The sequence below is a fragment of the Haliotis cracherodii genome, unplaced genomic scaffold (genome assembly GCF_022045235.1).
Source record: "Haliotis cracherodii isolate W230 unplaced genomic scaffold, xgHalCrac1.p SCAF_12, whole genome shotgun sequence".
Taxonomy (NCBI): domain Eukaryota; kingdom Metazoa; phylum Mollusca; class Gastropoda; order Lepetellida; family Haliotidae; genus Haliotis; species Haliotis cracherodii.
In genome coordinates, this window is record NW_027266267.1 from 4,934,376 (window position 1) to 4,960,419 (window position 26,044).

Here is a 26,044-nt window from a genome sequence, read left to right on the forward strand (position 1 = left end):
AGTGTACTGTGTCAGTGTACATGAGTGGGGTATTCATGTTAATCTGCGGCATGGTATCTCAGTTTGCTAGCACTATAAATCGGCATCAGTCCGGACTAGTACAAGCAGCCACACACACACACACGTGCATGCACGTCGCTATATAAGTGCAATAATCTTGGACGCGACGTTAACCCCCATTTCACCTACCACCCCTCATGTTGTGGAACACATACCACGGACCCTTGCGTTGCATGACCTCGATAGCGTAACAAGTGAGTGAGTGAGTTGTGTTTAACGCCGCTTTTAACAGTATTCCAGTTACGTCACTGCGTGTCAGCTTAATGTGGGAGAAAAGCCCGAAGTGATGCAGGTCTCAGACGTTTACCACATCGGTGAAACCAACGAGCAGGGGTATGGTGCTGACAAACCTAGAAACATAATCGGGGCGAACCGGGATTCGAACCCACAATCATAGGCTTCTGGCGTTCCCAAGGGACGCAACTCTGCACAGCGAATCGCCACCTTCCAGAATTAAACAATTGCAGCGGAATGTTTAGTGAGTGCGTGAGTGAGTGAGTGGGCTTTTACGCCTCTTTTAGCTATATATCTTAATCCAACTGTTGATGAAAATGACACCGTTTCCCGGCACTTTCTATATATAGTCTTGCGAATTACATATCACCCCTTTCCCCAAGCAAATGGTACATCCAAGATATGATTTAGAACAGTCCATTCCCCGTGAGAGGGGCATCGGGTTGGTGTCATGTTTGCATGCCTTGGGAACGACGTCATCTCGATATTCTAGGGAGTGTCATATAATACGTGATACTTGAAATCATTTTGATGTATTTAAAATCGTTTGAACTTGAAACTGATAAGAGACATTCCTTGATAGTCAGTGATGAAGGAACAACAACCGTTATGAAAATTCAAACCATCATCTTCTGATAAACGACGAAGGTATGTGAATATTTGAAATATCGCCGAAAAGCCAGGTTACAACAATTATATAACCTGATAGTAGAAAGGGACGAGTTTTTAATATATTTCTAAAGTATGTATCTCGTAACCTCTTTCAACTTTGGCCCTGTCCTTGCAGCTTGGGTGAGTGAGTATAGTTTTACGCCGCTTTTAGCAATATTCCAGCAATATCACAGCGGGGACACCAGAAATGGGCTTCACACATAGTACCCATGTCGGGAATCGAACCCGGGTCTTGGGCGAACGCTTTAACCACATGGCGATCCGGTCGCCCTCGGAATGTTCATTGTGTTTTAGTAATATAATCTGGATATAATACACTTAACAATCGAGGCGTGTATTGTTCCATTTTCCGCATTCGACAGGTAAGTAATTACAAGATCTTCTGAACAATGATATATTAGCGAAGCCGCAGTCAGCAGGACTGCAGAACTCCTGCTATATGATGGTGGTCTGTAAATAATTGAGTCTGGACAAGACAATCCAGACAAACAAACAAACAAACACTCACACACGCCATCGTCCGAACGTCACAAGTAAGGAGGCACTAACAAGATGCCCATATTTGGATAATCTACACGGAAATAAACGATATTTACCGAAGGCACGTGTTTATTTTGCCAAACGTTCTTGCATCTCAAGGCAAGTCAAGGCCCAAGATAATACCGCTTCCGTGTATCTCCTTGGGCGGGCTTGAATTAGATACCATTATATTAATATTAATGAGATGAGTTTTCGCGCCAGGAAGATAGAGCGGTAATGGCCGACACAGGCGCCATCTTTGTTTACAAGCGTAGCATCGTTGCGCGAACAGACTTTGATCAATGCTGGAAGTCTGACGAGAAAGCAAAGACTTCGCTTCTTGGTCATTGGAGTATGCCTATGTGATAAGATACAGACACATTCATTTCTGTTAATGTCATCACAAATATATGTTACGTAAATTGCACGAATCCTTATCTGCTTTTGTGATAAACATTTCCACATATTTGTAATTGCGAAATATTTAAAAAACAAAACATCGTTGATTGCAATTTAACTTGCTATAAAATCGACCAATATATATGAAAAGTATTTACATTATATCACGAGTTTGATGTTGATGGAGACCAGAAGCGATTCAGGTTTTAGACGTTTACCAATTTAGTGAAACCAAGGACTACGTGTTTGGTGCTGAGAAACCTAAAAAACATAAACAGGGTGAACCGGGATTCGAGTGAGTATGGTTTTACGCCGCTTTTAGCAATATTCCAGCAATATCACGGCGGGGGACACCACAAATGGGCTTCACACATTGTACCCATGTTGGGAATCGAACCCGGGTCTTCTGCGTGACGAGCGAACGCTTTAACCACTAGGCTACCCGACCGCCCCGAACCGGGATTCGAACCCACGATCATAGACAGCTGGTATGATTTTGGTGGCAACCCTGCACAGTGAATTGCGGCGTTATAGACGAGTCCAACCGTTACCTATAATTATGTGTTTCTGTGTTTTCGTGATGTTTTATACAACGATAATCACATGATCTATCCGGATTAATGGAATATGTAACGGGTATAAACATAGGTTCCTGACACGCCAAAGGGGCACAACTCTACACTGGGGGCTTACAAGTTTTATAGTCTATATTTATGTATTTTAGTACTGTAAAACTTGATTTAGTCACAATATGGCTGAAATATTGCCGATGTGACAATGAATCGTAACTCACTCACTCACTCACTCACTGCACATGTGGGTGAGGTGAAATGAGGTCTAACGTCGCGTTCGCAGTAATCTTGCACTTGTATAGCGACGAGCATGCACGGGTGTATATCGAACAACAAAACTGGGCTACGATGACATGTATCAACCAAGTCAGCGAGTCTGACCACCCGATCCCGCCAGTCGCCTCTTTTACGACAAGCATAGTCGCCTTTTACGGCAAGAATGGGTCGCTTAAGATCTATTCTAATCCGGATTTTCACGGGTCATGCGATGATTGAGATGACTGGGCAAGAAACATGGCTTATCCGGATTAATATGCATACGGACTCGCGAATAACGGCCACGTAGGGATGAGTGAGTGAGTATGGTTTTACGCCTCATTTAGCAATATTCCAGCAACATCGCGGCGGGGGACACCAGAAATGGGCTTCACACAGTGTACCCATGTGGGGAATCGAGCCCGGGTCTACGGCGTGACGTGCGTACGCTTTATCTCCACTGCAAACATGACGTTCAGCAGAGAATGATTATTACTTTCACGTTCTTCGTTCTTTGGTGGTCCAGTACGCAGCAGAGTAGCGTCCCTTAGTCTCTCTCTCTCTCTCTCTCTCTCTCTCTCTCTCTCTCTCTCTCTCTCTCTCTCTCTCTCTCTCGTCGCGAGGACCCACACAGCAATTTGGGGTCAAGGTTCAGGTTTGCTGATGCCAGCTTCTCGCCAACACGCTACTTCACATGACCTGACGTCATCATTTCAACATTAAATTCAGATTTCTCTCTGCACGGGTGTACACCGTCACTCGCAGACTGTTGTCTTTGCGCCCGCCATGTCGATGTTTAATCCATGTAGGCATTTATGTCGGATAAAGTTTGTTAAAATAGCTGTAAATGTCTCCGTCGCGCCAAACTACATAATGTGGACATGGCAGTCGAAGAGAAAGGTGCGCGTTTTATTAATTGCTGTGCCAGGTTACAGAGAAAAGCGGGGTGGGGGGTGGTGGTGTGTGTGTGTGTGTGTGTGGGGGGGGGTGGGGGGGTGGTGGTGTGTGTGTGTGTGTGTGGGGGGGGGGGGGGGGGTTGCGTTTCGCGATTCGGGTCCCTTGGGCACGCCAGAAACCTATGATTGTGGATTCGAATCCCGTTTCGACCCGATTAGGTTTCTAGGTTTGTCAGCACCATACCCGTGCTCGTCGGTTTCACCAGTGTGGTAAACGTCTGAGACCTGCATCACTTCGGGCTTTCCTCCCACATTAAGCTGACACGCCTCGATATAACTGGAATACTGTTAAAAGCGGCGTTAAACCCAGCTCACTCACTCACCAACTCACTCACTATAGGGAAACGCTTTAAACGAATGAAGTCACTCTATAAAATTAATTGGACCCCATGGTGTAAAAAACATGGACATAAACATGTGTCAAAATAACACAGTGTTTATTGTATAAGGCAGAGGTGGCCAGATAAGGGTGGGCGACTATGCTTGTCTAACGGGATCGGGTAGACAGGCTCGCTGACTTGATTGATGCATGTCATCGTATTCTAATTGGGTGGATCGATGCTCTTGATGTCAATTAATGGATTGTCTGGATCAGATTCGATTATTGACAGACCGTCGTCATATAGCTGGAATATTGCTGAGTGCGGCGTTAACCAACAAACCAACAAACAAACAAAGATAGGGGAAAATTCCTGTACAAATTGTAGTGTTACTGATTATACTATCCCTTTCTTAGCTACTTTAAAATATGTTACTGATTTAAAGTTGAATTTTTTATCCTGTTTATTCGATTCCCATTGCGCTCTGAAATTTCTATTCAAATGGTAATAACACATGTAATCACTAACGCAAGTCAAATCCAATCGACAACAGACATCTGTCAATCAGTCACTGAAATTGACAACACTGACTCCACGCGCATTCCGAGACGATGGGATAAGAGGCACGCTGACGATTTTGTACAGTCAATTTAAAACAGTGACATTTCTTGTGTGATGTCTCCAAATGACTCCTTGGTGCCCGGTGATATTTGTAATGATGATGTGAACCTTACTGTACATAATATTAACAATAGTTTCTTACTCAACAAAATCAGCATTTGGCGTGAAGCGTGTTAATCGTGGTATTCACTTGCGTGCACCCGGACGAAATGGATCTAAGCCTTGGTTCGGGCGCCACTGTGAGATCAGTAGGGGACGGTATCACCAGGCAAAACGGAATTTTAATGAACATAAAGCTTTACAAAACAAAAAGCAAGTTTTAAACAGTAGTCGACTTTTAAAAACCTCCTCAAACTCCATAACAGTCATCGCTTCAAAATGCAAAACACTATTTCTGACATACAAATAAATTACACAAGCGCGTTTTGGAAAATATTACGTCAGAAAGATAATGACGCACATTTGGGACCTTGTTAATGAGGAACAAAGTGGTTAGTTTACAAACATCTTAGGTACAGTTAAAACACCCGGATTCTGAGGATTAGCTTGTCCTACTACACAGTAAGTTGGTTTATCGGCTATCACCAGTGATGGGACGCGCTGTGCATATTTGCGGCCTCAGCAGTGCAAGAATAGGCTTGCTTTTGAAAGGAAACTTTATAAGTTTGAGGACGTCATATGCATAGTGATATGCATGAGAATACTTTAATTTGATGGACAATGTAAAATGCCTTTACATAAGCCGTTTTACAAAAGCTCCTTAAAATTACGCTTCTGATAAGAAACTAACAAATTGTTTCTCTGCCTGACGGAGGCAATTAATACATTCTCAATTACCCATAATTTATTTGACAAAAGACTAAACTACCTGCCCAAAAAAGTATACACTTGAAAATTGGACCTGACCAAAAAACTACAAACGTTATCATAACGTTACTAACACTGAAAACTTAAGGTCCAGAACACAGCTATGATATCCGTAGCAAATACATCACAATTGAATATAAAAATCATGTCTTGTTTGTTTTATTTTCAGGCCAACATCAAACATGAGAGAATGCTTTTAAACTTTAATTTCACACAGTGTTCGTAACTTTACTCTTTAACGTTATGAATTTTTTTTTAAATTCTGTTTTCTTTCATCATGGCAACCATACATTCTTACACAAGAAAAAAATAAATATTCTATAGTTTATCTGGACTGATAAAACTGGAACATATATTTCGTGATATCCATAGCATTTCATCACGAAATATGTAATAGGCATAAACTAACTTACTTTCGATATCGCGTGCATTTTATGTCCGTTTTATTCCGTGTGTATAACTTGTTGAACATTCTTAAAATGTTTGTGACGTTCCCCCTTGTTGTGATCTTGCGGTTGTAGCCCCATACCTGTCTTCGAGTGTATCGAGTGATACAAGTCATAGTCTCCACCCCATACTTCCTATGGGTGAGATCACCTGGTCTAGTGGATACAACGTCTGTCTGGAGAGCGGATGTCGGTGGTTCGATCCCCCGTCGCGTCATTCGAAAAGATGGTAAAATATGGTGCTTGTTGTTACCCTGCATTAAGGGGCTAAAACAAGGACTGGTCGGCTCGAAGTCAGTATGTTGTGTCTGAGTGGGGTATTCATGTTAAACTGCGGCATGGTATCTCAGTGAGCTATCAGGACAAAACCGTGTTTAGTCTAGATAGTACAAAGCAACAAACACACTTACACACACACATGCATACACACACACTAACACACACACACACACGCGCGCGCGCATGCATGCACACACACTAACAAACAAACACACACACACATACACACACACATGCATGCACGTCTCTATATAAGTGCAGTAATATTGAACGCGACATTAACACCCATTTCGCCGCACCTATGAATGTAATTGATAACGGTACATGTAGACCTTCAGGATGGCATCCTCTCCAGGAAGATCCCGCCCCAGCGGACGGGGTCACACCCCCACACGTCAACTCCACACGTGAACGACTTCCCATCCAGCATCCCCCGTCATCGTCTCACGGTACATCTAACTAACGATCATTTAAAAGTGGCGACGAGAACATGCCGGCATATTAACACCTCCCACTTTCACCACGGTCCCCATCAACGGCTGGATGGTGGACGGGGGATTGTTGGTATTTGAGGAAGGTGTGCCGAGTAATCAATTCTTGAAGATGGTTGTATTGGGACTGTTATTATACTTGTTAACATAACACTCTCGTTTCTCGTGACACGCCCGCCCTAAAATAGCAGAGTCCCGACTAAGTTTTTGTTTTTTGTCTTTTTAGACGCTGTTGGGAGCCCACTTTAATCTGACTTGTTGCACACGTCTCATAACTCACACCTAATAGAACCCGTGAAGATCCGGGTTAGAATTAGAATCTCATCAATCCATGCTTTGTCGTAAGAGGCGGCTAACGGGATCGGGGGGTCAAGCACGCTGAATTGGTTGATGCATGTCATCGAATTCCAACTGCGTGGGTCGATGCTCATGATGTCAATCGCTGGATTGTCTTGTCCAAACTCGATTATTTACAGACCTCCGTCAAATAGCTGGAATATTGCTAAGTGTGTCGTTAAACAACAAACATTATTCATAGTGTCAGTTTCTCGTGGGAGCCTAGTCGCAGTTACCATGACGTCTCGAATGGTTTTTCATCCAATTAAAATGTATGGGAGCGGTCGGGTAGCCAAGTGGTTAAAGCGTTCGCTCGTCACACTTAAGGCCCGAGTACGATCCGCAACATGGATACAATGTTTGAAACCAATTTCTGGTGTCCCCCGCCGTGATATTGCTGAAAATATTGCTAAAAGCGGCGTAAAACCATACTCACTCACTCAGTAACTCGAATTGCAGGGACAGAGCCAAATTTAAAGAGATTACGAGATACATACTTTAGAAATATATTTAAAAATCGTCCCTTTCTACCGTCGAGTTGTGTTGTTTTAACCTGGCTTATCTGCAATATTCAAATTACTCACATACCTTCGTCGTTTATCAGAAGATGATGGTTTGAATTTTCATAACGGGAGTTGTTCCTTCATCACTGACTATCAAGGAATGTCTCTTATCAGTTTTAAGTTCAAACGATTTTAAATACATCAAAATGATTTCAAGTATCACGTATTATATGACACTCCCTAGAATATCGAGATGACGTCGTTCCCAAGGCATGCAAACATGACACCAACCTGATGCCCCTCTCACGGGGAATGGATTGTTCCATATCATATCTGGTATGTACCATTTGCTTGGGGAAAGGGGTGATATGTAATTCGCAAGACTATATATAGAAGGTGCCGGGAAACGGTGTCATTTTCATCAACAGTTGGATTAAGACGAGTTGCTGCTATGAAACGTGCTATCCTCCTGTGTTGGGGTAGGTCATATACTTATGAATTATCAACCTGATTTTTTATCTAAAATCTTAAATACTTTGTTTCAACAAAAATTGCAAAGCATACGATAATTGTTCAGCTTCCTTAGAAAATTGAAGGGCAAAAGGTTGGAATTAAGACAATCTTCGACTCGTGAATTATATAGCCATAACGAAATTAATAATCGCCGATCATATTTACTGGGATATTGTGGACTACGGGATATTATAAACCATTCACTCACTCACTATAGCTGTTGTCATGGCAACGTTTCAGTGCTCTAGAACAACTGAATTGTATTACACGTCATAGATGTATCTCAGCGTTATCATTTGTCATATGTGAGAAACTTAAAGACAGGGGATTAAACCAAATATGTTCATGAGTCAGAATTATCAGAAATAATTTCAATGAACTATCAGCACACGACAGAAATCCTTTTAAAATTGTTTATTTTTTCTGGTTGAAATTTTACTTTTAAAATAGTCGGTGTGAGTATACCACTCAACTATATTTAAACAAAAGTATCAGTCTTGACAGTGAATGGTCTCTCTATATAAACCCCCGCACACACACACATACTGGGTCGTTAGTTAAAAGTTTATACAGTAGGCAGTGTATCTTGGTATGGAGCGTATCTAGGAGTTACTGCCAGCTGCCTCATTTGCATATTTATCGGATGTTGAAAATATAGAATACTAAACGAGCTCCTGTGTAATACCAGTTTTAAGAAACGAGTGAATAGTTCTGGTATCTGACGAGTTTCATAAAATTGGTTTTAAACGGGAGCGAGTTTAGTATTTTATTTATTACTAGCCATTTATAACGTTTTTAGAATTATCCTGTTGAGTGTGAATAGGGTAGCTGACCCCTACACGATCCACGGCATAGTCCAATTGAGTTTAACAAAATAATACTTCAAACACGTCAAAAGTTGAAACGTATGAATTTGATACCATACAACGGTCAACCTTTAGAATTCACAAAATTATCGTAGGGCTAAGACTATCGCAACTCACGTACTTTAACAGACTTACGACTGTCCTTGCGATCGCCTTGTGAAACGGGGCTTGCACCTCAAAGTTTACAATAACGTCACAATACCCGATGGCGTAATTTGTGGAAATGTGTTGCAAGATCCATCGGCGAAACAATGCCATGTGACGTCAGCCTACCAACAAGATTGCTGGGGTCATCGAGTGTGCATAAGCTCCTCTCAGTGATCTATCAACTCCACACGTAATGTCGTTGAATAAGCCAAGGGATGTTGAGAGCTTTCAATATTTGTTCGTGAAACGTGTTCCGAGAGTACATAAGCACGCGTTTAGGTATTACACAATGCGTAATACAGCTATATTTTTATTAAACGGGTGATCTCTTCACGGGCAAGTAATAATCATGCTTATCACACTGGTTTGTCGCATCGATGACATATGTAGGATATGAAGATTTCTAATTCAAATTCAAATTCTACCAAGTGAAGGTTGTTGTTTAAACCCGTTGTCGAGAAATGTCCCGTTATTTCCGTTACAAACAATAGTAGTGCGGAAGGTAAAGACACTGATTACCTATTATTACTGCACGTACCCCAGTACGCATTACGTCGTCATCTCCTAGTTCAGTACGCCTTACGACATCTACAACTCCAGTTTTAATAACGACGTCATCTATCACTCCGGGGCGCATTACGCCATCTACTAATCCAGTACGCATTACGACGTCATCTACTAGTCCAATACGCATTACGACGTCATCTACTAGTTCAGTATGCATTACGACGTCATCTACTAGTCCAGTACGCATTACGACGTCATCTACTAGTCCAGTACGCATTACGACGTCATCAACTAGTCCAGTATGCATTACGACGTCATCTACTAGTCCAGTACGCATTACGACGTTATCTACTAGTCCAGTACGCATTACGACGTCATCTACCAATCCAGTACGCATTACGACGTCATCAACTAGTCCAGTACACATTACGACGTCATCTACTAGTCCAGTACGCATGACATTATCTACTAGTCCAGTACGCATTACGACGTCATCAACTAGTCCAGTACGCATTACGACGTCATCTACTAGTCCAGTATGCATTACGACGTCATCTACTAGTCCAGTACGCATTACGACGTCATCAACTAGTCCAGTACGCAATACGACGTCATCAACTAGTCCAGTACGCATTACGACGTCATCTACTAGTCCAGTACGCATTACGACGTCATCTACTAGTCCAGTACGCATTACGACGTCATCAACTAGTCCAGTACGCAATACGACGTCATCTACTAGTCCGGTATGCATTACGACGTCATCTACTAGTCCAGTACGCATTACGACGTCATCTACTAGTCCAGTATGCAATACGACGTCATCTACTAGTCCAGTACGCATTACGACGTCATCTACTAGTCCAGTACGCATTACGACGTCATCTACTAGTCCAGTACGCATTACGACGTCATCTACTAGTCCAGTACGCAATACGACGTCATCTACTAGTCCGGTATGCATTACGACGTCATCTACTAGTCCAGTACGCATTACGACGTCATCTACTAGTCCAGTACGCATTACGACGTCATCTACTAGTCCAGTATGCATTACGACGTCATCTACTAGTCCAGTACGCATTACGACGTCATCTACTAGTCCAGTACGCATTACGACGTAATCAACTAGTCCAGTATGCATTACGACGTCATCTACTAGTCCAGTACGCATTACATTATCTACTAGTCCAGTACGCATTACGACGTCATCAACTAGTCCAGTACGCATTACGACGTCATCTACTAGTCCAGAATGCATTACTAAGACATCCGCTACTCCAGTAGGCATTATGACGTCATCAGCTACTCCAGTAGGCTAAATGACGTCATGTATTACTCCAGTACGCATTACGACGTCATTTACTAGTCCAGTACGCAATACGACGTCATCTACTAGTCCGGTATGCATTACGACGTCATCTACTAGTCCAGTACGCATTACGACGTTATCTACTAGTCCAGTATGCAATACGACGTCATCTACTAGTCCAGTACGCATTACGACGTCATCTACTAGTCCAGTATGCATTACGGCGTCATCTACTAGTCCAGTACGCATTACGACGTCATCTACTAGTCCAGTACGCATTACGACGTAATCAACTAGTCCAGTATGCATTACGACGTCATCTACTAGTCCAGTACGCATTACATTATCTACTAGTCCAGTACGCATTACGACGTCATCAACTAGTCCAGTACGCATTACGACGTCATCTACTAGTCCAGAACGCATTACGAAGACATCCGCTACTCCAGTAGGCATTATGACGTCATCAGCTACTCCAGTAGGCTAAATGACGTCATGTATTACTCCAGTACGCATTACGACGTCATCTACCAGTCCAGCATGCATTACGACTTCATCTACTAGTTCAGTTGACATTATGACGTCATCTACTAGTTCAGAACGCATTACGACATCATATACTTGTCTAATATGCATGACGACGTCATCTACCAGTCCAGCATGCATTACGACGTCATCTACTAGTCTAGTACGCATTACGGCGTCATCTACTACTCCAGAATGTATGACGACGTCATCTACTGCTCTAGTACGCATTACGACGTCATCCTCTACTCAAGGGCCGACTTGCACAAAAGGATCTTAGCGCTAAGATGATCGTAACTCCCATACTTTACATAGCGCTATGATCGCTTTGTGCAAGTGGGCGCAGTAGGCATTATGACGTCATCAGTTACCCCAGAAGGCATAATGACGTCATATACTACTCCAGTACGCATTACAATGTAATCTACTAGTCTAGTACGCATTACGACATCATCTGCTTGTCAAGCATGCATTACGACGTCACGTAATAGTTCAGTAGGCATTATGACGTCATCTACCAGCTCAGTACGTTTTACGACGGCAGCTACTACTCCAGTACGCATTACGACGTCATCTACTACTGGAGGGCTATGGGGGGCCAGAATCTGGATGTTGTGATTCCGGAAAAAGGATGGTGTCAGTCTTGCCGTGTAAGGTCGGGCATTTTCTTGTTGGAAAGCTTATACTGCTATCACACCGAGTGATAGATGAAGCCTACATATATCAAGGAAATTATCAGCTTCTAAAACACTTTGCTACTACATGTCATACACCATTTCAAAGGTCTAATCCTGCTGTTTAATGATTGAAAGTAAAGTTTATCACATCATTAAAATAATGCATTTATAACTTGATTAAGTTCGTTTGTATTAAAAAAATCTTAACGTCTGGATTAACCTCCAAGAAAGCGTAAATTATGGCGATTTTCGGCAATTTTAGTATTTCATCATAGAGCTATACACTAACTTTTTTCTGTTTTATTTTCATTGTTGAAGTAATGGGAAAAGATGATAAAAAGAAGAACAAGTACATGCTATCATAACATAGTTCCTGGTGACGTAAGAACATACTGGGAAACACCGCCGTTTCTGAAGCTTGGTATAAATAACACGTGCGAAAAGACGTTCGATGTTCAGCATCGCCAAAAAGCTCTGAACATCAATAATATTCAGTGACCTCGTCAGGAGTACTTGCTTAGTTGTAACATGCGACTTTATTGGATGGAAATGGGGTTCTAATGACCCTTTTTGCCGTAATCTAAAAATATAAGGATCGTGATTGGTAAAAATCAAGCACATGACCTACGGCAGCTAATCAAATTACAGCAATGAATACCGTCCTCGTGTGTGATATATTTCAGTTTAAGACGTCAGTCTTTGGTTAAATCATGTTAGTTTGAACGTTTAAAGCAGAAAATCGCGACCTATGTTTAAAATATGGAACTACGTGGACATATCGTGCTAGGTTACGACCTGTGACGAAGATTTATCATACATATAATCGTTTTCGAGGCCTAAAAATCGAGGCGAAAATGCCGAGATGTCATTTGACTTACATTTACACGATCGCACCTAAACATGGAAATAGTAACTTAGATGTAAGTTTGACAATATTTGGAAATATATTTGTTGATTTTGTTTATTACTTGATGTAATTTATTTACGATTTGAATGAAACGTCTATACACTGTTCTTTGACATGTTACATATGGACCTGTTGTCGAAGCATGTGTCCCCGATTTTCTTTTAATAACATTGCGGGAAATCGTTGATAAGTTTAAATCTATTAATGGTGAATGAGTGAGTTAATGCTTTACATCACATCGGCAATATTTCAGCCATATCGTGACGAGAAATTATACATTTTTAGTACATATATTTTTGCTAAATTAAAACCTGTCATCGATGTACAGTAGAATTACTAGAATATCACAGATTAATATGTAAAACTAGCATACAACTATAAAAAGATATCACTATAAATAACGGTACAATATAAAAAAGGGCTACAGATCGCCAGCAGCTGAAGGTAGATCACCATGCTAGGGTCCATTTGGACTAACAGTACTTCAGCTTCCTGCATGGACCCCAGCCGGATTTACATCATCCCTTCAGGTGTTGGCGATTATTGGCAAATTTAGCCAAATTAAAACAACATATATTCTACGATTAAAGACTGTGGTAAGAACAAATCTACTTTGAATGACGTGGTCTTACATACCCTCTCCAGGGGACAATCATTTTACATTTCTTTAACCCCCTTCGAGGATACAGCCACTAACAATCTCAGTTATCAAATTTATCCTGCCAATCATAAAAAAGTATATTATATACACAACATATTAATCAAAATTTATGGTACAATTCAATGTCTTTTAAAAAACCAATAACTAAATGAGAACTGATATTAAAAAGATCCTTTACAGATGAAACATTGAAATAAGTATCCCTTGTGATGGCAAAATCAATACAGTCAAGCAGGACATGCTTGACTGTGATTCTTTCATCACAAGGGATACAAAACGGAGGATCTTCACCTTGTAACAAATACTCATGTGTATATCTTGAATGGCCAATACGACATCGTCGTATAATGACCTCTTCAAATCTGGACTGACACCCCAAGTAGGTGTAACCGATAGATGGTTTAATTTCATGTAATTTATTGATACCTACTTGGGCGTCCCACTTCTTTTGCATTAGATCTCGGATGTAAGATCTAATCACGGGTTTAAAATCAGTGAACGGGATCAGAAGTGGTGTCACAGATTAAATCTATTAATTAAATATGATGAATTGGAATACTATTTTTTTATATTGTGAAAAGTGATAGATTTAATAATGAATGATAAGACAGGTAGGTTCATGAAACTATATATTATTTTGACGTGGCTTCGATGTGGCCGGTGTAAGAGGCTCAGATGACGCCCCTGGCTTAAACGACTCTAGAGTTATTTGAGCCTAGGCTCAGATGACTCCCCCTAGGCCCAAACGACTACCCCGTCGTAGACTCAGATAACTCCCTAGACTCAAATGACTCCCCAGGCTAAGACGTCTCTAGAGTTATTTGAGCCTAGGCAAGATGACTCCTCCTAGGCCCAAACGACTACCCCGTCGTAGACTCAGATAACTCCCCAGGCTCAAATGACACCACCATTTGTTTTGAAGAATACAAATGTTTTGACACTAAAAGTGCAACAGTCTGTGAATGAGTGTGTTATAATTTTAAATCAAATAATTGGATATAGAATAGGTGGAATAGTTTGAACCTGATACTCAAGAATTGGATGTAAGACACAGGGAGTATTCTGAAAATAAATTATAGATTAAGAAAAGTATAGTGATTTAAGAGAGGCACCAGAAGTTTTTTCCGAATAAAGTTAAAAATAAAATAACTGAATAAAGTTAAAAATAAAATAACTGGTACTGAAACATCAGACACAATATTGGGGATATTTCTTAACCTATTCAGAATAGAAAATGAGGAAGAGGGGTTGAAAACCTTCATAATACAAGATATGAGAGAGAATAATATAATGCTTATCACAGTGTCACATGTTACATACACTTCATACTAAAACACGTACACAAACAATAAACTATAGCATCCGACCATACGAGACACTAGGCAAATACCAACACAATGTTCAAAGTTAAGTTAAGTTAAGAAATGTGCTGGAAAGTTCGACACCCAGATTATGTTTCTAAGTGGTAAACATCACTTCGGGTTTTCCTCCCACATCTAGCTGACACGCCGTGATATACCGGAATTCATTGGACTACAGTGTGATGATTTTCTGGGTAGAATATTCGAATTTGGTATTCCAAAATATTGAATCAGCTAGCGGGAGGTGCGCATTATACTTGGGTGCGCACTATACTCAAGTAAATACGGTAACTGAAATACTCTTCAAAGAGGGCATAAACGCTACACTCCGAATTAGGCAACAATCAATGCAAAAGGATCTCTCATGACGATGAGGCAGGATACGCTCACCTGTACGCGAACACGTGGTATCATCACTATTTGATAGTGATTCATAAAGACATGCTCATGATATAGTCGGAATCGTAAATCGACTCCGCTTTAACTGGAGATTTCTTATGTTTATGGAAATGTGTTTTCTCGTCTATATTTACTTAATTGTGACGCGTTTGAGGTAACCTAAAGATGTCATTTATAGTCTACATATTGTTGTTTTACATCCTGTTACACATTAGTCTATATTTGACGTCTAACCTCAAAACAAACTACAACCGACTGTGCCGCACTCATTGCCCCGCTGTATTATAACTATTTGAGCAAACCCAAATATTTCGAATAAAGGTGAGGTAAGGTGAAATTGGGTTTAACGTTGCGTCCAAGATTATTCCACTTATAAAGCGACGTGCATGTACGTGTGTGTGTTTGTGTGGCTGCTTGTACTAGTCCGGACTGATGCCGATTGATAGCGCTCGCTCACTGAGATACCATGCCGCAGTTTAACATGAATATCCCACTCAGACACAGTATACTGACCCTTACTGCCGAGCGCCAGACAGGGTAACAACAAGTACCATATTTTAACGTATTTTGGTATGACGCGGCCGGGGATCGAACCCCGGACTTTCCACTCTCCGGGCGAACGCTCTACCACTAGACCATTGAGGCAATCTCACTGAGGGAAATATCGATATTCATCAAGTCTTTGATAGGTATTTACCTATATACCTGAATACATGTCACTTCTGTATGAGCAACACATTCTCCATACTTTGTAACGCCGTTCCAAGAATACAGAAAGAAAGGGGAAGCGGGTGGTCCGCGACAAGTTCAGTAAACTACGGTTATAGCGAACACGTTTATAACGAACTGACGGATATAACGAACTTTTTTTTTTGGTCCCGACTATTTGCTGTAGTTATGCTGTATCTATGCTTATAACGAACTACGGTTATAAAGAACTAAAATTAGTAGTCCCTTTGAGTTCGTATACCCCACTCAGACACAGTATACTGACTCCGAGCCGACCAGTCCTTGTTTTAGCCCCTCAATGCCGAGTGCCAGACAGGGTAACTACAAGTACCATCTTTTAACGTCTTTTGGTATGACGCGGTCGGGGATCGAATCCCGGACCTTCCGCTCTCCAGGCGGACGCTCTACCACTAGACCACGGAGGCGGTCTTTTCGAATAAAGATACAGGTATGCATCCATCTTCCCAACCTAACTGATGACAGCGTAAAGGTGTCAGGGTGTCACAGACCGAGACAGAAATTCATTAACCTTCTCATGATAATATATCATTATGATTTTTTTCCTGGTTGAAAAAGAAGCAACCACCTACCAATGCAAACATGGCTGATAACGTATTATCCGGGCATTTTTACTGCGGGGCTACAGGACATGCGCAGTGGAATGCGTCGAACACCTCTGTTGCGACAGGAGCATGGCGAGGTACAGGAAGGCAAGCGATGGCAAGCGGCGTAGTTTGTTTATGATATCTAGGTAAATATGGGGCGGGTGCTTACAGAGATTAGCAAATAACAGTTGACTCCTCGGTCAGTAAAATGGTTCGTTTGCATCTAGGATCTGATCCGGATATCACGAACTCATCGAAACATCCAAACTCGAAGCCCTTAACCATGGCGGTCCATTAACATCATAACCGACAGTTCGGCATATCGGATACTGTTTACTAATAGATAAATCAGTTTAAGGCCACAGCATATTCACGAAAGAAGCGACTAACGGATCGGGTAATGAGGCTCGCTGACTTGGTTGGTGCATGTCATCGTATCCGAATTGCGTAGATCGATGCTCATGCTGTCAATCGCTGGATTGTCTGGTCCAGACTGGATTATTAAAAACCCACCGGGAATATGGCTGACTGGGGCTTTAAACAACAAACAAACAAACAAACAAACAAACGTACAAACACACAAACTGGCAAATTCAAGACCTATTAACCCTACAGTAGGTTTGTCCTTGACATAAGAGATAAATACTGAACATAAAATTCTAGGCATCAAGTGCCCCTGTGATTATAGTTAACGTGAAAAATCATTATGTACGCGACCCGTGAAGATTCCGGGGTAGACTAGGTCTTCAGCAACCCAAACTTGCCGTAAAAGGCGACTATGCTTGTCGTAATAGGCGACTAACGGGATCGGGTAGTCAGGCTCGCTGACTTGGTTGATACATGTCATAGATCCCAATTGCGTAGATTGATGCTAATGGTGTCAATCACTGGATTGTCTGGTCCAGACTCGATTATTTACAGACCGCCGTCATATAGCTGGAATATTGCTGAGTGCGGCGTTAAACAACAAACCAACCATCATAATGTACGTATTGGTCTGGACAATGGAAAATATGGAAAATATTTGGTAGAAGATTATGTTTGTATTGTAAAACATGTTTGTTTAAAGAAAGTGATTGAAGATGAAGACCGGTTTCTGTTGATATGTCCTTCGTATATGCTTTGAGGATTCAGTATCACAATGTTGTAGAAGGAATTGTAATGTTATCAACATTGTGAAAACTTGTAAAAACAAACATGCTTAGGACTAGTTGCTTATAAAAAAAAATATCTTATGTTTCACTATGAAATGTTTAAGTGAGTAGGTCATGCGAAAGTAGGAAACTCGTACAGACCTGGCCTTTGCACATTGAGCCTTTGTCCGTCACGCCGGAGGCCCGGGTTCGATTCCCCTGGGTACAATGTGGCCTAGTTCTGATGTCCCCGCCGTGATATTGCAGAAGTTTGCTAAAAGCGGCGTAAAACCAACCTCGCTCATGTTATCGCCCTCGGAATTCCGGGTTTGAATCGGCCGCCAAAATCCAATGCTGATCGTAGGAGGTGATTTAATGGCTCGGTGACTTCGTTGATAGAGTGTCGTCGTTGACAGAGTGTCGTCGTTGATAGCGTGGCGTCGTTGATAGAGTATCGTCGTACCTGACGGCGTGGGTCGTTGTCCATAATTTTGATTTGATGATCCAGATTCGACTATATACAGGCAGTTGGAATATTGCTGATTGCGGCTAAAAGTACACACATACATACACACACTCACACTCTCACTCACTCATTTACAGCAGAGGGGGCACGGGTGGCCCAGACGTCTAAGGTGCCGCGATTTGCTGTGCAGAGTTGCGTCCCTTGGGCACGCCAGAAACATATGATTGTGGGTTCGAATCCCGGTTCGCCCCGATTATGTTTCTAGGTTTGTCAGCACCATACCCGTGCTCGTGGGTTTCACCGAAGCGGTAAACGTCTGAGGCCTGCATCACCTCGGGCTTTCCTCCCACATTAAGCCGACACGCCGCGATATAACTGGAATATGTTAAAAGCGGCGTTAAACCCAACTCACTCACTCACTCACTCACTCACTCACTCATTTACCGCAGACCTTAGTGTTTGAGATCCTCAGGTGTATATACATGTATTCCTTTGGTCATGTGTAGACGTGCTGAAGTAGCCAGGATTACAGTCGTGTAAACACCGGAGATTAGTATATGCTGTCAATGTCCCCTTCATCCATACAGGGACGTCAGCAACTGTATTTAGATAGTAAATAGTTTTGTCCACCTCGCATTCCATCATACAGAGGCTTGGCACGAAAACAAATGTCTCGGGCCAAACGTCTCCCGTCGAGGTAAATTAATTCCCTGTCATACGCAAAAAGAAAAGCGTTAAGCACGGGTGTGTTTGGAAATCTCAGCAAGATATATTATTCTAATCTGTAATCCTGGTGAAAAGTTAACCATCTATTCTGTACAGCACACATTCCCCAACTCAAATGACTCTACGTGTGATCAAGATGTCTGGAATGTAGCTATTTCTGTCTGTCAATGTGCGCGTGTTGGGAAATGATGTTTGCAGGTTTGCAGCTGTTTTTGCAGGTTTGCAGGACATATTACCCCTTCATGTTACAACTCTCCCTCTGCTCTCTATGGTGTTTGCTTTCTCGTTACTAATAACCTGCGTCAAACCTTGGGTCATACATTGATCCTGGCCCCGTCAAGATCCGGGGTAGAATAGATCTTCAGCAACCCATGCTTGCCGTATAAGGCGACTTGCTTGTCGTGAAAGGCGACTTGCTTGTCGTAAAAGGCGACTAACGGGATCGGGTGGTCAGGCTCGCTGACTCGGTTGATGCATGTCATCGATCTCAATTGCGTGGATCGATGCCTATGATGTCAATCACTGGATTGTCTGGTCCAGACTCGATTATGAGTGAGAATGCTTTTACGCTGCTTTCAGCAATATCCAGTAATATCACGACGGGGGACACCAGAAATTGGCTCCACACTTTGTGACCATGTGGGAATTCGAACCAGGGCATTCGTCACGGAAAGCGAACACTTGAACCGCTAGTCTACTAATATGTAATCAGTAAGCAATACCTGTTTGTAAATAACGTATGATTTATATATCATAGATCGACAGGTACATGTACTATAAAGGACTTAACATCAAATATACTCACGGGTGTATGGTAATTTCGGCTTCAGAAAACCTTTCAATTTTTTTATGGTAGACGACATTTCAGTGAACAAAATTATGCCCGATGCAATTGCCTATTTTGGCTTGTACCATATGTTCCCGTGTTTTTTTCAGGTGAACAATTGACTTGCCTTGCATGTGTTTGTGACGAGTGCCACAGGTTGGGAAGGATACACTCACCTTTTCAGTAACTCAATCACTTTTTGAAAGTGATTCATAAACACAAGCTCTGGTACTCTCGGAATCGTTCAATCGACTACGCTTTTAGCAGAGATTTCTTGAGGCTGTGGAAGGATGGTCTCCCTTTTGTTCACATATAGCGTTTTCAAACAAAATCTGATATTCTGTGAATTCAGAATATGTTTATTCATTCAATTGTACATTGACAGGTGAAATGTCTTTAAGGGTTGAGGTTTTTCCATCAGGTAAGGCCTTTCTCCAGCCAGCCTGTAACATGGCACTCAGGTCAACTCTGATGGTGGCATAGGTGGCATTCAGCGCCTGGTTGTAGTTTTCCTGTGGGTCCACCTCGTGATTGTACAGTTCCGCGGCCACTAGTTGGTCCCAGTGGATTGTGACCTTCTTCTTCCTGGCACTGAACTTGACCCATTCTGTGTAGCGATATGTGTTGGTTTTCATTGTATATCCCATAAGAGCCTTGCCTCTGCGGTACTGGGAGAAGGCGGCTGTCTTCAGTGTCGTATTTGGATTCTTCACCAGAGGCATCAAACTGACCCCCTCTGTGCACAAGGCAACATTTTGTGAACTTTCAGGACACATCTCGATTTTAGGAAGCTCTGCTGCTTCAACAAGTGTTGGAAATAGATCCACAAATTCTGTGAGCTGTTCTGTGACTACTCCTTGGTCTGTGAGTCCAGGGATGTGGATCATCATGGGAGCGTGGGTTGCATCCTCGAAGTTTGTTTGTTTTTCCCATTCGCTGTGTTCACCAAGCTGCCACCCATGGTCTCCCCAGAAAGAAACGATAGTGTTATCAGTCAGGCCAAGATTGTTAAGCTCGGCTATAACTCGCCCAAGTTCGTAGTCTGTGTAACTCATACAGCTATAATATGCCCTTCTTAACTCCAAGGTAACGTTGAGGGGGAAGGTGAAATTGATGTCTCCAACGTCCTTTAATCCAAGAGGCTTTATATTCTTGAACTCACCCATGTTGGTAAAGTTGTGCCAAGCAGCTGGGGGCATACCCACTGGTGCAAAATAATTGGGAGGGGGTCTTAGACTCTCAAGAGGGTAATAGTCCATGAAGCGAGCTGGGAAGTTCCAAGGAAGATGAGGCTTGTGAAGTCCGACAGCCACAAAGAAAGGTTGCTCACCTGACTTAGCTTTAGGGGCCACGTCTTGAAGAACCTGTATTGCATGATCAGCAAGCAGCGTATCTCGCAGAGGTTGTTTTGCTTCTCGGTCCTCAGACACGGCCTCCCAAATGAGATCATCCTTAGCATACTTATCAGATGCATGAAAATATGGATCTGTCCACGACACGGGGTCGTCATTGCCCGACGATTTCCCAGGGTGGAACACTTTCCCCATCCCTATTGTTCTGTACCCGTTCTGTTTGAAGTACTGGGGCAGAGTGGTAAAGTTGCCACCACATTTCCTGAAGTAGGGACCGATGTTCCAGACGTTGCTTGTGTCGGGTCTCCTGCTGGTAAGAAGGGCTGTTCTGCTTGGATTGCAAAGTGCTTGGGAAACATAGGCTCTCTTGAGGAGAAGACTCGTTTTGGCTAATGCGTCAAGAGAAGGAGTGTGCATCACTGGATAGACAGGCGAGGGGAAGTCGGGGCCAAGGTAGGATCCCAGGTTGGGACGCATGTCATCAGAAACGAGAAACAGAACATTTTTCTTGGCAGACACCACTGACATCAGAAGGAGAAGGGCAAGTGACTGCATTGTGTGCATAGAAGTCATAATGTGCATTCACAAGTCTTGCATGATTTGTATATACTGAGAGGAATTGGCACAGTTGGGAATGGCTAAATTCCAAATGTTATCTCAGTCACGTTGTACGTATGCATAGCTGTGTGACGTAGGAAGCCCAAATAACTCTGTACGAGGTTATCAACAGTAGATATGCATCTATGGAATTGGGACAGAATGTTCAGATTCAGCAAAGTACAACACATGGACATTCACAGGCCTGGCTACGTAGTGTTGTGTGATAGATTCAGGGCCTTGGTATTCTTGAGAAACAACAAAAGATTAGATTCTGTTCTCATACGTGAAGCAATATGTGCATGTATGGGGCCGAAAAGATCTTCTCTTGTTTTATTTTGCTGAAAGTGATTAACAATAACAGGAAAATCTTAATTTTGTTTAATTAAAGTATCGTGGCTGCATTTGAATACAGATAAATGGAATGTTTAACAACCCAAATCCGGAGGCTTTAGTGTATTTATGATACACTGAAATGATCATAATAGAATAATAACATCTGGCACCTTTAGTTTCAAGTGAAATCTCCATATTATGAATAATATCACAAATTTGTAAACTCATAATGGTAGTGATAATATATATTAAGAAACTGGACAGTTGACAAGGAGTGTGATGGACAACAGTTTCTGTATACATACACAACGTCTCAGGACTACTTCTTGACCCTTCATAAGTATTTAGGCCGCCTCCGTGGTCTAGTGGTAGAGCGTCCGCCCGGAGGGCGGAAGGTCCGGGGTTCGATCCCCGGCCGCGTCATACAAAAAGACGTTAAAAGATAGTATTTGTTGTTACCCTGTCTGGCGCTCGGCATTAAGGGGCTAAAACAAGGACTGATCGGCTCGGGGTCAGTATACTGTGTCTGAGTGGGGCATTCATGTTAAACTGCGGCATGGTATCTCAGTAAGCTAGCACTATAAATCGGCATCAGTCCGGACTAGTACAAGCAGCAACACAAACACACACACGTACATGCACGTCGCTATATAAGTGCAATAATCTTGGACGCGACGTTAAACCCCATTTCACCTCACCACCTTTCCTCAGTGATCTTGCATCGTGATAGCATAGAAGCCGATGAATGGTAACGTATGCTTATTTTCTGTATGGCAATACAAATTTCAGAGATTGTGTTTGTTCTTGTTTGATCTGATGTACATGTTTTATTCTCTCATATTTACCTTTGCAGCCTTTTTCGGCATCGCAAGAGTACAAGGTAAGTCTTGATCGATTTCTTTAAAGCTTAAAGAATAAAAAGAGAGGTTTTCAAATACACTGATGGAATAAAATAAACGATCGCATGGATGGTGCAGACATAAGATTTTAATACAACACTTGATCAAATGAAAGCTACATGGTACATAATGACTTAATCTCAGTTCTTCAGTATGACGTGTGACCACCACGAGCTCTCACAACAGCCTGACAACGTCTTGGCATACTCCGAATTAATGCCCGGATTGTAGCCCTTGGAACATTATGCCACTCTTGTCTTAAACAGTCAAACATCTCGTCCAGATTACGAGGTGGTACTGATTGGTTAGGGATTATGGATAAGACTGTATTGACGCGAATGTGATAGATATGCGTATGTAAAACAAAACATGTACAGATTCCCTGTGATGTCATTTTAAGAAAAGACAAATGTCAAATTTCTGCGTGACAAAATGGCTCCTGTTGTCTATGTGACACGTTGACTGGAGGGAGGCGTTTTACGGTCTCGTTTTGAATAAGTGTAGTATTTAGTATTTACACCATTACTGATCACACGATGTTGTTTTGAATGACTGTAGTATATAGTATTTACACCATTATTGATCACACGATGTTGTTTTGAATGACTGTAGTATATAGAATTTACAATATTACTGATCAACCGTTTGTTTATCCGATAAGGTTTCAATTCAGTTTCGGTCCGGATTAACGAGGATTCACTATATCTGTGAAATATTTGGACATCAAGTCAGACGCTAACTCTCTGTCATCTGTAAGATTCTGTAGCTTCGGCCCTGCCCAACACTGAATCACATCGAGCACGTGGTGTCTGCTTTGTTTGTAATATGCCTGTTCACCCAGCCGTGAAGGTGTACCCGGTAGGATGGGATGGTAATGTGACTCGTTTAGCGCATAACACGGCAGCTTGAGTTGTATACTCCCCGGGGAGCAGAGAATGGAACTTGAGTGCATGCTGATCCATTGCATTGGGTAATAATGGTAATAATGTGTTCTCGCATTGAGCTTGCTTATGGATTTGGCGCTCAAATTTACAATATATGTTATTATTATATTCAACTCCAGGTGCGACAACTGCTGCCACTACGGGGGCACCAACAGCACCAGCAACAAGTAAGTGAGGGACGTCATGGGCACTTTGACACTAATCATGTTCTTATTACGATATCTGAGACATTTAACTGCCTCTCTTTTCATTGTAGAATTAATGTGCACCTGATGATACAGATCTCGTAGGTTGCATAAAACGTCTATTATTTTTTTACATTAATTTGAACAAATGGAGAATTATGATATATTTATGACACGTTTCTATTGTACATATCTAAAAAAACGTTAATCTCTAAGTCATCTCTAAGAAATGATAAATAAATGATTAAAACTACTATCCCTAGCATCGTAAACATTTTGTTTTGATGATACTTTTTTTATAATACTAATCTGAAACGTTATTCTCTCAGTTGTCTCTTTATGGGTGCGAAACCGTCGATAAAACCCACTCTTCATCTCAGGTGTTTGTGACGACTCGCTGACGGAGACGCTCCCAGACGCGGCGTTCTCCGCCTCCAGCGACTACACCAGCAAGGATCCTGTTCACAATTACGCCCCCTACAGGGGAAAACTAAACGTCAAGGTTGACCCTGATCCCAAAGCTTACAAGGTCGGCTCTTGGGTCTCCCTCGATTTGGATACAAAACAATGGCTGCAGGTAACCTCGGGATCGTAGCTACAATCATAGATTTAACGCCAACCTCCATGCATGTCGTAAGAGGGGGAGACTATGCATGCCGTAAGAGGGGGAGACTATGCTTGTCGTGAGAGGGGGAGACTATGCTTGCCGTAAGAGGGGAGACTGTGCTTGTCGTAAGAGGTGGAGACTATGCATGCCGTAAGAGGGGGAGACTATGCATGCCGTAAGAGGGAAGACTATGCATGCCGTAAGAGGGGGAGACTATGTATGTCGTAAGAGGGGGAGACTATGCATGCCGTAAGAGGGGGAGACTATGCTTCTCGTAAGAGGCGGAGACTATGCATGCCATAAGAGGGGGAGACTATGCATGCCGTAAGAGGGGGAGACTATGCATGCCGTAAGAGGGGGAGACTATGGGTTCCGTAAGAGGGGGAGACTGTGCTTGTCGTAAGAGGTTGAGACTATGCATGCCGTAAGAGGGGGAGACTATGCTTGTCGTAAGAGGGGGAGATTATGCTTGTCGTAAGAGGGGAGACTATGCATGCCGTAAGAGGGGGAGACTATGTATGTCGTAAGAGGGGGAGACTATGCATGCCGTAAGAGGGGGAGACTATGCTTCTCGTAAGAGGGGGAGACTATGCATGCCATAAGAGGTGGAGACTATGCATGCCGTAAGAGGGGGAGACTATGCTTGTCGTAAGAGGGGGAGACTGTGCTTGTCGTAAGAGGGGGAGACTATGCATGCCGTAAGAGGGGGAGACTATGCTTGTCGTAAGAGGGGGAGATTATGCTTGTCGTAAGAGGGGAGACTATGCATGCCGTAAGAGGGGGAGACTACGTATGTCGTAAGAGGGGGAGACTATGCATGCCGTAAGAGGGGGAGACTATGCTTCTCGTAAGAGGGGGAGACTATGCATGCCATAAGAGGTGGAGACTATGCATGCCGTAAGAGGGGGAGACTATGCTTCTCGTAAGAGGGGGAGACTATGCATGCCATAAGAGGGGGAGACTATGCATGCCGTAAGAGGGGGAGACTATGCATGCCGTAAGAGGGGGAGACTATGCTTGTCGTAAGAGGGGGAGACTATGCTTGTCGTAAGAGGGGGAGACTATGCTTGCTGTAAGAGGGGGAGACTATGCATGCCGTAAGAGGGGAGACTATGCTTGTCGTAAGAGGGGAAGACTATGCTTCTCGTAAGAGGGGGAGACTATGCTTCTCGTAAGAGGGGGAGACTATGCTTGTCGTAAGAGGGGGAGACTATGCATGCCGTAAGAGGGGGAG

General features: G+C 42.6%; 2 protein-coding genes across 2 annotated transcripts in view; one reads left to right on the plus strand and one right to left on the minus strand.

The window, feature by feature from the left end:
• The first annotated feature begins 3,584 nt into the window (after positions 1-3,584).
• LOC139458137 (mucin-2-like) overlaps positions 3,585-26,044 on the plus strand; it is a 36,801-nt gene continuing 14,341 nt past the window's right edge. The window contains exons 1-6 of the mRNA XM_071239450.1: positions 3,585-3,611; positions 6,539-6,649; positions 7,913-8,009; positions 23,029-23,055; positions 24,138-24,185; positions 24,584-24,780. Coding sequence (XP_071095551.1) covers positions 3,585-3,611; positions 6,539-6,649; positions 7,913-8,009; positions 23,029-23,055; positions 24,138-24,185; positions 24,584-24,780 — 507 coding nt within the window. The remainder of the gene's footprint in view (positions 3,612-6,538; positions 6,650-7,912; positions 8,010-23,028; positions 23,056-24,137; positions 24,186-24,583; positions 24,781-26,044) is intronic.
• On the minus strand, positions 20,244-21,892 carry LOC139457460 (iduronate 2-sulfatase-like). The gene has a single exon (XM_071238848.1). The coding sequence runs from the start codon at positions 21,822-21,824 to the stop codon at positions 20,250-20,252; it is 1,575 nt and encodes a 524-aa protein (XP_071094949.1). The 5' UTR covers positions 21,825-21,892; the 3' UTR covers positions 20,244-20,249.

Bases quoted from the DNA above. Each gene is read 5' to 3' on its own strand.
- LOC139457460 (XM_071238848.1), bottom strand. From the start codon at position 21,824: ATGCACATTATGACTTCTATGCACACAATGCAGTCACTTGCCCTTCTC.